Here is a 14,310-nt window from a genome sequence, read left to right on the forward strand (position 1 = left end):
GACGATAGTCTTAGTGTGACTCTGTAAGGTCACTTGCAACTGGAACGAACCGGTCTGCTTGCTGTTCTCCAGCTGTCAGATCATTCCTTTCTTTGCTGACTCATCCCTCTGCTGGATAGGATATGATCACCATGATCTGACTGTCATGGAAAGCTCTGCATCACATTGGCTGGGCCACAAAGAGCATTGTAGGGAATTATTGGTGATGGGCGGGGGATAGAGATGTGAAATGAAAGTTTCAGAAAATTGACTAGAACTTATATTCCCGATCTGCCTCTCCTTCAAGGTGCTGAGCACAAATTGTAAGGAACTATCTTTTTCTATGTTCAGAGTAACCCTGTGTGGTTGGTTGAGTTGCCCGTGATCACCCAGTTAGTTTCATAACATAGGTGGGTTTCGAACCCAGATTTCCTCAGTCTAACTCTGGTAGCACGTGCAGTAGGAGCAGCAGTGGAGTAGGAGGTTAAGAGCTCGTGTGTCTAATCTGGAGGAACCGGGTTTGATTTCCATCTCTGCCACCTAAGCTGTGGAGTAGGGTTGGTCAATACTAAAAAAATTCGGTAAAATTCGGATTTGGGTATTTTGGGGCATAAAATGATTTGTATACCCGAATCCGAATCATAGCCGATTCGGATATGCCCGAAAATTCGGGTAAATCCGAAAAATTCGGGTCAGTTTTATTATTTTTTTGAATTTTGGGTGTTTTTACACGTTTTGGCCTGCAAGGGACGCAATTTTAAAGCTAGCGACACTAAACTTTCAGGATATCATCTGGAGACTGTCCTGATGATTCTCCCCAAGTTTGGTGCGGTTTGGTTTAGGGGGGGCAAAGTTATTGACCCTCAAAAGGGGTGCCCCATCCCCCATTGTTTCTAATGGAAGCTAACAGGAGATGGGGGCTACACTTTTGAAGGTCCATAACTTTGTACCTCCTGACCCAAACTTCACCAAACTTGGGGAGTATCATAGGGACAGTACTTGTATGATACCCTGAAATTTTGGTGACAGTAGCTCTAAAAGTGCACCCCTCACAGTCACCCAAAGAAATTTCCCCAGATTCTGTGCTCTGTAGTGGCTGGCTGGCTGGCTCCATTGCAGCCAATGGGAAATTTCTGTGGGAGGGCTGTGGAGTGCACATTTCTCATGGTAAACCCACAAAACTTTCAGGGTGTCTTCAGGAGAGTCTCTTCATGACACCATCCAGGTTTGGTGACCGTTGCTTCAAGAGGTTCAATGTTATGGGTAGGGTCCATCTCCCACTGCCCCCATAGGCAAAGTTCCTCAAACCTGGATGGTGTCATCCAGAGACTCTCCTGAAGATACCCTGAACGTTTTGTGACTGTACCTTGATAAATGTGCAACTCACAGGCCTCCACCAGAAATTCCCTATTGACAGCAATGCAGAAGTCACTGCAGAAAAAAGAATATTGGGCAATTTTTTGGGGGTGCCTGCAGGGGCACATTTTTAGACATATCAGCACCAAAATATCAGGGTATCATCAGGAGACTGTCCTGATGACACCCCCAAGCTTGGTGCAGTTTGGTTTAGGGGGGCCAAAGTTATGGACCCTCAAAATGGTAGCCGCCATCTCCTTAGCTCCCATTGGAAACAATGGGGGATAGGGCATCCCCCTTTGAGGGTCCATAACTTTGGCCCCCCTGAACCAAACTGCACCAAACTGTGGGGGTATCATCAGGACAGTCTCCTGATGATACCCTGAAATTTGGTGCCACTAGCTTTAAAAATTCTGGTTTTCATGTTTCACCGCTCCTGCACATGAAGCCTGCTGGAGTGAGTGAGCAGTGAAACACGCAAACCAGCATTTTTAAAGCTAGTGACACCAAACTTTCAGGGTATCATCAGGAGACTGTCCTGATGATACCCCCACAGTTTGGTGCAGTTTGGTTCAGGGGAGCCAAAGTTATGGACTTTCAAAGGTGTAGCCCCCATCCCCTATCAGCTCCCATTGGAAACAATGGGGGATAGTTGCACCCCTTTTGAGGGTCCATACCTGAACCAAACTGCACCAAACTTGGTGGGCAACATCAAAACAGTCACCTGATGATACCCTGATAATTTGGTGCCGATACATCTCAAAATGAATCCCCTGCAGGCACCCCCAGAAATTTGCCCAAGATTCTTTGTTCTGCAGTGACTTAGCTGTATTGCTGTCAATGAGGAATTTCTGGTAGAGGGCTGTGAGGTGCACATTTCTGAAGGTATGGTCACAAAACTTTCAGGGTATCTTCAGGAGAGTCTCTGGATGACACCATGCAGGTTTGGGGAATTTTGCTTCAGGGGGTTTAATTCTATGGGACCCCAAAAGGGTAGGGCCCATCTCCCACTGCCCCCTAAAGTAAAGTTCCCCAAACCTAGATGGTGTCATCCAGAGACTCTCCTGAAGATACCCTGAAAGTTTTGTGGGTTTACCATGAAAAATGTGCACTCCACAGCCCTCTATCAGAAATTCCCTATTGACAGCAATGCAGCTAAGTCACTGCAGAACAAAGAATCTTGTGCAAATTTCTGGGGGTGCCTGCAGGGGGTGCATTTGTAGATGCATCGGTACCAATATTTCAGTGTATCATCAGGAGACTGTCCTGATGATGCCCTCCAAGTTTGGTGCAGTTTGGTTCAGGGGGGGCAAAGTTATGGACCCTCAAAAGGGTAGCCTCATCTCCTTAGTTCCCATTGGAAAGAATGGGGGATAGGGACACCCCTTTGGGGGGTCCATAACTTTGGCCCCCCTAGACCAAACTGCACCAAACTTGGAGGGCATCATCAGGACAGTCTCCTGATGATACCCTGGAATTTTGGTGCCGATATGTTTAAAAATGCGCCCCCTGCAGGCCGAAACGTGAAAAAAACACCAAAAAATAAAAACGCAATTCGGCTGGTGATCCGAATCCCATAGATTCGGCTCTGTTAGGATTCGGACAGCTCAGATTCGGCCCCTGCTCGTCCGAATCCGTCCGAATCAGTGCAGATTCGGTAAAAATCCAGATTCGGACTGTCCGAATCTCCAACCCTACTGTGGAGGCTTATCTGGGGAATTCAGATTAGCCTGTACACTCCCACACACGCCAGCTAGGTGACCTTGGGCTAGTCACAGCTTCTCGGAGCTCTCTCAGCCCCACCCACCTCACAGGGTGTTTGTTGTGAGGGGGGAAGGGCAAGGAGATTGTCAGCCCCTTTGAGTCTCCTGCAGGAGAGAAAGGGGGGGATATAAATCCAAACTACTACTCCTCCTTTTCTTCTTCTTCTTCTTCTTCTTCTTCTTCTTCTTCTTCTTCTTCTTCTTCTTCTTCTTCTTCTTCTTCTTCTTCTTCTTCAGTATGCCACACTTGTAGAAGAATAGGGGCGTGGGGGAGAATTAAAAGTGTATTGCAGTGAACAGAGTGTTAGACCTGGGTTCAGATGCCACTTTAGCCATGAGTTGCATTGGGCTAGACAGCATCTCTCAGCCAGACTTACCTTCCAGGTCTTTTATAGGGTAAAACTGGAGGGGAGGGGGAATCCATACGCACTGCTCTGAGCTCTTGGGGATCTGGGCAGGATAGAAATGTGCTAAATAAATGAAGTCAGTAAGTGCCTACCTATTTCCCTCACTCAGCATGAAAGAGAGAAAAACACAACCAGAGATGCATTTTAAGTGAATACATAATAGATGTAATTGTGCGGATGCAACATTTACCATTTCTCCTGGACTCCTGCTAAATCAAGAATGGTGCCGTCAGAAATATCTCTCTGGGACTGAAATGAAAGCATTAGTGCACCTGAACTCTCCTGACCAATTATTATGTTAATGCACACAAATTCAAAGGATAATTCCACACACACTTCCCTTGAAAATGGCAAGTTGTTGTTGACTTTATCCTTTCTTGGCACCACTTAACTTAATGTAGTTTGGCGGCCCAGGTGCAGATGTGTATTTTTCCCCCCTTTTGCTTTCTTGATCAGTTTTTGTGAAGATCAACGAGGTCTGCAACAGAACAAACAAAACAAAAGCAAATACAGTTGACACAGGGTTTCCTCTGCATGGCTCTAGTCTGATGGTTTTGTGTGTGAGATAGAAGATCAGAAGGGAGAGGGGAGGAGGAGACCGGGAGACGAATATACACACAAGGCAGTGCAAATATTTTGACAAGGATAGCAACCGTGTAAACCTCATGCATGTTACTGTGGCAAAGGGAACACAATCTGGCAAGCACTGCTGTCTCATGAACCCCATTCATACATGGAGATTCTGTCGTTTCATAAACTCCATGAAAGAGAATGGAGCATCTCTATGCATGGGAGATTCTCAAAAGCTGACTGAAATGAATTGACTTTTTTAAAAAAAAGTTTCTCATCATTCATGATCCTCAAGTCCCCGTTTTGGTTTCTCTTATCCTTTTGTGAACCAAAGCCTGTGGTCTTTTTGTCCTGGCACCTGATTTTTCCTGTTCAGTATTGTTGGTCAGTAAATCAGCACTGTGTATCTATTATATAGATATAATATATATATATATCTATATAATAGATACATATATATTGTGTATCTATTATATTTCTATATATAGTGTATATTGTGTATCTCTCTCTCTCTCTCTCTCTCTCTCTCTCTCTGTCTCTCTGTCTCTCTCTCTCTCTCTCTCTATCTCTCTATCTATCTATCTATATAAATGCTGCACATAGTCTATAGTCAGTGGTGGCGAACCTTTGGCACTCCAGATGTTATGGACTACAATTCCCATCAGCCCCTGCCAGCATGACCAATTGGCCGTGCTGGTAGGGGCTGATGGGAATTGTAGTCCATAACATCTGGAGTGCCAAAGGTTCGCCACCACGGCTATAGATTGTACATGAAAAAAAACCCTTTGCAGCATGTAGAGGGTATAAAAAGGAATCTGCAAAGCCCAAGGTGAGAAAAATTGAAACTGGGGTGCTGTGTGGTTTCCGGGCTGTATGGCCGTGTTCTAGCAGCATTCTCTCCTGACGTTTCGCCTGCATCTGTGGCTGGCATCTTCAGAGGATCTGAATGCCAGCCACAAATGCAGGTGAAACGTCAGGAGAGAATGCTGCTAGAACACGGCCATACAGCCTGGAAACCACACAGCACCCCAGTGATTCCGGCCGTGAAAGCGTTCGACAATAAAATTGAAACTGTTGGCAAAAATGTATTTTTTTTTCCTGTCACTGACTTAAGGTGACCCCAAAAGGTTTTGAAGACAAGAAACATTCAAAGGTGGTTTGTCAGTGCCTGCTTCCACGATTTCTTTGCAAAGTCCCCCCCTCCCCCCCGGGTTTTTTGCCAGTGTTATTCTAGTTTAATTGGTCTGTGCAGAAAGGGCCCCATTCCCAGACAAGGACACAAAGAAATAAAATAGGTAACATCTGCTCATCCCTGGAGTGGAGGGTGCATAGCATCACCTTGTGTTGGATTTTTCCAGTTATGTACATATTGTCTTCTCTGGAGACATCAGTTCTCACAAAACCACCTGAGCTTGAGTTGAATGCTGAGCTGTGAGATTGGCAGTGGTGCTATGTGCTATGAAAACACTGAAAAATACTGCAGATGTGAACTAGGCTACAGTTAGTTTACAAGGAAACTGTGCTAGCTAGTTGTGCTCAATACAAATTCTCCCCGCCCTCCTGTCCTTTCACTGCTTTTATCCTGGCAACACTCAACAGCTTCTCCCTCATATTGGGGAGGACAGAGAAGGCACTGGGCCACCTGGGCTCCCTTCCTGCTGGGGTGTCGGGCTCGATTGCGGAGGCCTCATGCGGCATGCGCCATGAACCCGCCCCACCCCAAGCCTCTTATGGAGGCCCCCAACCGTGGGGAGGTCTGGCACGCAAGGATGCGCTCCTCTGCCCAAACCGCCAAGTCTGCGACAAATGAGCAGCAAAAAACCCCTGCCCAAATAGGGAGGGAGGGTGGGTCAGTTTGCTCCAGGCGTCGAAGAAGGCCGGAGCAACCGCGTGCTGCCTAATATATAGGGAGCGTGCTCCACCCCTCTTGCTCGTGCATCACATGCGATCAGGCCGGGTGTGGCTCAGCCGCCTGGCCGGCCCAGGGCATGCATGCTCACTGCTCTGGAGCTCCCCATGTGCCCTGCCCCCTGTCACAATTACAGCCTAGTTGACTCTAGTGCCGTTATCCTTGAATGATATTCATGCAGCACTGGTTGGCAACGTCACAATTCTACATTTCGTGCATTTTCCCTGATCCTTTTCGTTGCACACTGACACAATATATTTACTCTTGCCTACGGTCATAACGCCAAGGTTGCTTTTGCAGTGCTTTGTCAAAATGTAGATATGCAAATGCAGAGACAAAGGCCCCTTCCGCCACACGCAAAATAATGCGTTTTCAAACCACTTTCACAACTGTTTGCAAGTGGATTTTGCTATTCCGCACAGCTTCAAAGAGCACTGGCAGCAGTTTGAAAGTGCATTATTCTGCATGTGCGGAAGGAGCCTGATCCAAAAGACCTGAAACTGTTCATTCTGCAAGGCTGACATTAATATTGGCAATTCTCCTTTTAAAAACTTGGATTAAGTAGGATGGGAATGCAGAGCAGAGAGAAATTCAGAAGGAAGGGTGTGTGGAATCTTCTCATTCATAGTGATACCCTTCCCGGACTTTACTCTCATAAATCTTTAGACGTGACAGTAAATAAAAGGAAGCTGTCCTGAATGAAGGTTTTAATATAGCCATTAGCTACTGCTTACATTACAGTAAAATCCTTGACATGCACATAATTTTCCTCTTCCGTGTTTTCATTCTGCATAGTTGGATCCCCGTCCCCCCTTCGACATATGGGATTAACCTCATTTACTGGCAGAAGTTAAGACTGAAAGAATCTAGCGAAATTAAATGAACTGTTGCTGTGTAAAAGTAAAGTCCCCCCTCCCTTCCTAGAAAGCACAGAATAACCTTTATGATACTCTTGTAAGTCATTGTGTAGGCAGACTGAATCAGCCACGGCCAGAGTAACAAATTATTTTTCCAATAGTTGTTAACATAGCTGAGACAAAGCAGATTTATGGGAATATTAAATGCTGTTTTTTCCCCCCTTTCTCCCCCTCTTTTTGATACAGGATTGCACAGTGTATGAAACAGAAAATAAAATTCTCCATGTGGTAAGTAGACACGGCAGCCTTTTGTTGGTTATGCTTCGCACAGCCTTATTTCTTTGTCGGATGCTGCTGTCTTGGGAATCCTGGCTACAGCCCTGCGCACGCTTACTTGGCAGCCAATCCCACTGAATATTGGGACCTATTGCTCAATAAGACCGGGCCTCAAGGCTGTTTAGTGGGTTTTGTCACTGTTGCTGACAGTAGAAAGATGGCGAGGTTCCACCCAGAGTGGCAATAAAAAACCAGCTTTGCAGACAATACTGTGTGATGTATTGTCGAAGGCTTTAACGGCCGGATTAAACTAGTTCTGGGGTTTTTTCCAGGCTGTGGGGCCGTGGTCTGGTGGATCTCGTTCCTAATATTTTGCTTGCATTTGTGGCTGGCATGCAAGAAGCCCAGTGTTGAAACCCAAGGGCAGGGGTGGCCAACCTATGGCGCTCCAGATGTTCATGGACTACAATTCCCATCAGCCCCAATTGGCCATGCTAGCAGGGGCTGATGGGAATTGCAGTCCGTGAACATCTGGAGCGCCATAGGTTGGCCACCACTGCCCTAGGGGGTCTCCAACTGTGTGTCCAATTGTGGGTCTCCTGTAGTAGATTCTGGGAATGACTTTGCTCTGCCCAAGACCCCAAGGAGTCACTGCCAACTGAGCCGAAAATGCTGAGCGCAGTGACCAGTATCCCAACTTGGCGTCAGGCAGCTTTGTAGGCTCACAGGAGATCTCTTCGAAATGCTCTTTTCAAAGCCCCTCTTTCAAAACCATTTGCTGTTTTTTCCATAAACTGTCTATAGTGCATAATTAATTATACAGACTGTGCTTTCTATGGTAAATGCATTCTTCACGAAATTACAGCATTGATTATAAATCAATATCGAGTGCCAAGTAGCTGCAAAGGAGCTGTTTAACCATTTGGCTATTTATAGTACAATTAAACAAAACAGCATCGATGCGTCATATTAATTATTATAGCCTTGTGTATCAATAGTTGACAGTGGAACTATTTTTCCTGATAGATGGTGCTAACAGTAATTTTTAGCTTTCAGTCATGCCTAAACTTTCATCAGTTAATGACAACCTGGGGTATAAGAGGTAGATCAGTGATAAACGGGTTTCTTTTAAAGTGATTGGTTCTCACATACTGTCTGAACTGGATTAACCAGCAGGTTAAATAAGTTGTAGAAGAAGAAGAGTTTGGATTTATACCACACCTTTTTCTCCTGTAAGGAGATTCAAGGTGGCTTACAAGCTCCTTTCTCTCCCTCTCCCCACAACAGACACCTTAGGAAATAGGTGGGGCTGAGAGAGTTCTGAATGAACTGTGATTAGCCCAAGGTCACCCAGCAGGAATGTAGGAGTGGGGAAACACCTCTGGTTGACCAGATAATCCTCCGCCACTCAGGTGGAGGAGTGGGGAATCAAACCCGGTTCTCCAGATTAGAATTCACATGCTCTTAACCACGACACCCCGCTGGCTCTCCACACAAATATATATAAATATTACAATGCTGGGTTGGATCTCGAACATATTTACATACACAAGAGGGGATAGACCAAGGTCACCCATCAGGAATGTAGGAGTGCGGTAACATACCAGGTTGACCAGATAAGTCTCTGTCACTCAGGTGGAGGAGTGGGGAATCAAACCTGGTTATCTAGATTAGAATCCACCTTCTCTTAACCACTACACCACTCTAGCTTGTAGAATTCCATCCTGACCTTACTGGTGATATAGTAAAATTATCAGGGTTTTCTTCTGTGGATCATGGTCCACCTGCAGTAAACAACTTCTGATTGTGAACTGAGAAGAGAACCTTCCCTCCTAGTCCGTACCGATTAGGGCTACCAGTCTCCAGGATGTGGCTAGAAATTTCCTGCTGTGGCATCTAATCTCCAGTTCAGTTCACTTGGAGAAAATGGCCGCTTTGGAAGGTGGGAAGTCCCTCCCTTTCTCAAACCCCGCCCTCCTCAGGCTCCACCCACTGAAATCTTCAGCTATTTCCCAACCCAATGCTGACAACCCCAACACTGATTCTAAGCCGTTCCAAAATCCCTCCACAGTTCAGGCTCAGTTTGTGATTGGGTTGGCCCTGGGACCATCAGACTGCATCAGCCTTCCCCTATTTCCTGCTGAAATTTACTCCAAGGCTCATTCCGCACATGCAGAATAATGCACTTTCAAACTGCTTTCAATGCTCTTTGAAGCTGTGTGGAATGGCAAAATCCACTTGCAAACAGTTGTGAAAGTGGTTTGAAAACGCATCATTTTGCGTGTGCGGAAGGGGGCCAAAGCAACAATCGGGATAGAAGCAGTCGCCTTCATTAAGCCGTAGCCTAGTCATCAAGACCTTCTGGCTCCTTATTTAAAGACCCATAAAGCTTGAGAAACTACATTTCCTAGGAGTCAGCAAAGGTCCTCAGCGAGTTCAGCGAGGAAACTGCGTACTGTAGAGCGAGCGTTTTATTACAAGGGCTTCTCAAATGAACCGTTCTTCCTCATTTAGCCGAGGACTTGAATGCTCCAGTTTCGGTTAGTGGAGCTTATGAAAAGCGAAATGTAAAGCCATGAAATCCTGACATTCTTTTCCCCTCGTTGACTTTTAGCTTGGATTACTTTGGCACAAATGACAGCCTTAGAAGCACAGCAAAGCTGAGCACTCCAAACAGGTGTGAGTTTAAAATGAGCTAGCGTGGGCCTGATTTGGAACTGAGCCTCACTTTTAGCTCCTCCGAAGGGTGCCCGTGTTGAGCCGAGTTTAGGAACGCTTTCCCCCTGCTAGTTCCAAAACTTCATGCAGAGATTTTAATCCCCCAAAATACCAACCGCCTTGTATAAATCTTTCCGGATCAAGCCACTGGTAAACAGAACCACTAGAAAGTACAACCTCAAACCAATAGAAGATAGAACAGAATCCTGAAAGAAATCTCTTATTCCAGATTAAAACTCAATGCAGCGATTCTGGGGAAAGAGCTTTTCACGGCTGCAGTATCGCAGCTTCACTTTTCTTGTAAGCTTCCACTAAAAGAAACTGGAGCATTGAAATGAATGTGGATGAGCATTTAATTAGAAAAGCCCTCACAAAACATGTCCTCTTTCTTTTTAGTGTGCAATTTCTCACTGAACCCACTGCAGCCCCTCCATAAAAATGGTGTATTGCTGGAGTTTTCTCTTCTTGGGCAATAGTGCCCAGCTAATGGCACGCAAAGTTCACAGACACTGGAGCATGGCTCATGCTTCACAAACCGATTACGAGTCAATGGCTGGAGCCACTTTAATTCCAGTTTAGGAAACCATCATTTGCAAAACTCAGCTCTGCTCAGCACTAGCGATGGTTAAACTCCACTTTGCTCAAATCATGGCCGAATTCCCACCGAAAATTTAATCTAGATACAACCAAGTTTTAAAAGAATTGGTCCCTTTTCACCCAGGTTCCAACATCCTCACTGCAGCATGTTTCTAGTGAGGAAGTCTAGGTCTGCCCCTTGCGGGGAGGGTGCCTGCTGTCAGGGGTGCAATTGTTAAGCTAGCAGCACCAAAATTTCAGAGTATTTTTAGGAGACCCTCCTGATGATGCCACCCAGGTTTGGTGAAGTTTGGTTCCTGGGGGTCCAAAGTTATGGACCCTCAAATGTGTAGCCCCCATCTCCTATGAGCTCCTATTGGAAACAATGGGGGATGGGGGCACCCCATTTGGGAGTCCATAGCTTTGGACCCCCTGGACCAAACTTCACAAAATCTGGGTGGTATCAGTAGGAGACTCTCCTGAGGATACCACCCAGGCTTGGTGAAGTTTGGTTCATGGGGGCCAAAGTTATGGACCCTCAAATGTGTAGCCCCATCTCCTATTAGCTCCAATTGGACACAATGGGGGCCACCCCCTTTGGGAGCCCATAACGTTGGACCCCTGGACCAAACTTCACAAATCCTGTGTGGTATCAGTAGGAGACTTTCCTGATGATACCACCCAGGTTTGGTGAAGTTTGGTTCATGGGGGCCAAAGTTATGGACCCTCAAATGTGTAGCCCCATCTCCTATTAGCTCCCATTGGAGTGTTTTTCCCCCCCAAAAAGTGCATATACAAGCAGGTCCAGGAAAATCCCGTGATAAGGGGAGGGGGGAACACCAGAAACAGGACTGATCTGTGTTCCGTGGTTCAGCAGTGGGGAGATCGCAAGGAAACCTGGATATTTCAGAGCATGGCTATCCCAGGATTAATCGCCAGTGGGAATTCACCCCATGTTTGGCCCACCAACTGCAAGCATCATCTGCAAATGTTAAAATCACAATAACAATAATAATAGTCCCTTACCCCAAATTTTAAATTGGTTCACATTAATGAATGTGCAGTCTTGCGTCACCACTTGGGAATTGGTGTCGGATTGGGGAAGGCAAGACTCCTCTGAGGCTACTGTGCAATGCTTATAGACGTGTGATATTATTTTTTTAAAAAGATCACATTGATATTCTACATGCCCAGTCTCTGGGCACTTTCCCTCTATAATAGGCATTCTCAGTCAAATTGATTGCTGGAGTCAGGACCCCAGGGAATTGTTTTATGAATTCCATTTCCCATCTTTAAAACTTCAAGTCAGTTTCAGAAATCAAGGGCCATCTCCTTCAGACTACAGCTGTTTTCACACATGTTGGCCAATGCACTCTCCATTGTTTGCAACTGGATTTTCAGAGTTTTTAGCAAATTATTGTTAAAATTGATCCAACATGTGTGAAAGCATCAAGCCGTCAGCTTCTGCGCATGCGCCAACCACTGAGCTTGACACATAAAGGTGCAAACCAGGACTGCCTACAGTGGCCAACATGGTTGAGCAGTTGCCAGGGCCCATTGCAGAGCTGCAACTTGGTGCTCCTTCCTTGAAAGAACATGCACTTCTTGGCCCTCTTCCAAGGGGAAATGAAAAATCCCTGTAAAAGCTGACGATATGTTGCAGGGAGTATCTGGGGCTCATTCTCATTTCTGGCCGAGAGGGGAGGCCAAGGAAAGAGATCGGTTTGATGCTTTCACCCACGTTCAAGCTACGTGTCCAAAATCAGCTCTCAGTCAAGGGGTTCAGGTAATAATCCAGTCCCTGGTTCAAAAGCATGGAAATGATACATCCAATATAAAAAGCTGGAGTTGGAGCTTCCACTGTAGGAGTGAAGTGGAATTTTGACAGAGGGCAGAGCAGAGGTTTGGCAAGGGGGGAAAGCGCCCGGTGTACCGGTGCGTCCTCCACCCCCATCCTGCCCCAGAACGCCCCCACCCCGGAACGCCCCCGGAACGCCTTCGCCATACCTCCACAGGGGCGCACGCCCGGTGCAGCATACCCTCCATCCCATTCCCTTGGAGCTACACCTCTGGGGCAGAGTCATGCAATGCAAACATTTTTTGGACACTCCAAGGACTTTCGCTCACACTAGCTCTTAAAGCTTCTGTGCTCTGCATGGGCCTGGGAGCCTGATTTAGCCTGGGGCCATGGCCCATGTGGAGAAAGGGCTTCAACCTTCCCTGTCTGCTGTTGAGAGCCAGCGTGGTGTAGTGGTTAAGAGCAGGTGAATTCTAATTTGGAGAACCGGGTTTGACTCCTCACTCCTCCACCTGAGTGGCAGAGGCTTATCTGGTGAACCAGTTGTGTTTCCACACTCCTACATTCTTGCTGGGTGACCTTGGGCTAGCCACAGTTCTCTCCGAACTCTCTCAGCCCCACCTACCTCACAAGGTGCCTGTTGTGGGGAGAGGAAGGGAAAGGAGCTTGTAAGCTACCTTGAGTCTCCTTACAGGAGAGAAAGGTTGGATATAAATCCAAACTCCTCCTTCGCTTTCTTCTTTCTTCCTCCTCCTCCTCCTCCTCCTCCTCCTCCTCCTTCACTGGCCAGTAATGGCTCAAAGAAACTGCTATTTTTCTCCCTTCGTAAACTTGTGCATAATGAGGGATCCTCCATGAATAGATCTAGTCTCCCTTTAAAATCTTCTAGATTAGTGACCATCACTGCATCCCACGTCAGTGAATTCCATGTGCCGGCATAGAAACTTTTGGTAGGAATTGGGAACTTGCCACAATCTATTCTTGCTCATTGCTGTTAAGAAACTCTCTTGCTGATTTGGCTGATTTTCTTGCAGTTCTTTACTTTGGCCCGAACTAGATGGCTTATCCCCGCCTGATATCTCCCCAGCAGCAGGAGTAGAGGTGCCTCCTGCTGTGCTGACAAGTTGAAAAGTTGGAGTGTTCGATGCATATACACAAATGCAGCTGTGAAGACCTATCTGTAGAAACCAACCTTCTGCATTTGGTTGGTTTGGGGATGAGTTGCCATGGGTGCTAAAAGCAGAGATTAAATTGGCACAGCTTTTAATCGGGGTCTAGCACAGGAGACGGAGGTTTGCCTGGAAGCCTGACCAAACATGATTTGTGAACCTGACCTTGGTACAACTCAGAATATGTTTGTGTAGTCAGAGGCTGTCTAAACATCACCCAGAGGGCTTGTCGCTTTGACGGTCCCATGTCAAAATTAGTGTTCCGCTGCTAGGCAGGGGTAGAGTGATGCATACATCAGTGTGCTAATGAGATGCCACTAGTTATCACCAGCACCTCTGACCCAGCGGAGGCAGCAGAACAAAAATGCCCAGTGGTGAGATGTACCTGATGGTTGGGTAGGTACCAACTTGGCTCAAACTGCATTCAGGCAAAAGGTTTTCTTATGTTGATGGGTTGACACAAGAAGCCTGGAAGAACCAGGAGAAGGACCATAAATCATACAGTTTAAGAACATAAGAACATAAGAACAAGCCAGCTGGATCAGACCAGAGTCCATCTAGTCCAGCTCTCCTCTACTCGCAGTGGCCCACCAGGTGCCTTCGGGAGCTCACATGCAGGATGTGAACGCAATGGCCTTCTGCGGCTGTTGCTCCCAATCACCTGGTCTGTTAAGGCATTTGCCTTAAATCTGTCCAAGCCCCTTTTAAAGCTATCCAGGTTAGTGGCCATCACCACCTCCTGTGGCAGCATATTCCAAACACCAATCACACGTTGCGTGAAGAAGTGTTTCCTTTTATTAGTCCTAATTCTTCCCCCCAGCATTTTCAGTGAATGCCCCCTGGTTCTAGTATTGTGAGAAAGAGAGAAAAATTTCTCTCTGTCAACATTTTCTACCCCATGCATAATTTTATAGACTTCAATCATTTAGGAC

The 14,310-nt window shown here is 46.4% G+C and overlaps 1 protein-coding gene across 1 annotated transcript in view; it reads left to right on the top strand.

Moving 5' to 3' along the window:
- LOC125442954 (connector enhancer of kinase suppressor of ras 2-like) overlaps positions 1 to 14,310 on the top strand; it is a 358,128-nt gene that overhangs the window by 71,667 nt on the left and 272,151 nt on the right. The window contains exon 5 of the mRNA XM_048514758.1: positions 7,088 to 7,129. Within this exon, the coding sequence (XP_048370715.1) occupies positions 7,088 to 7,129 (42 nt within the window). The remainder of the gene's footprint in view (positions 1 to 7,087; positions 7,130 to 14,310) is intronic.

This window comes from Sphaerodactylus townsendi, linkage group LG13, assembly GCF_021028975.2.
Source record: "Sphaerodactylus townsendi isolate TG3544 linkage group LG13, MPM_Stown_v2.3, whole genome shotgun sequence".
In the NCBI taxonomy this organism is placed as follows: domain Eukaryota; kingdom Metazoa; phylum Chordata; class Lepidosauria; order Squamata; family Sphaerodactylidae; genus Sphaerodactylus; species Sphaerodactylus townsendi.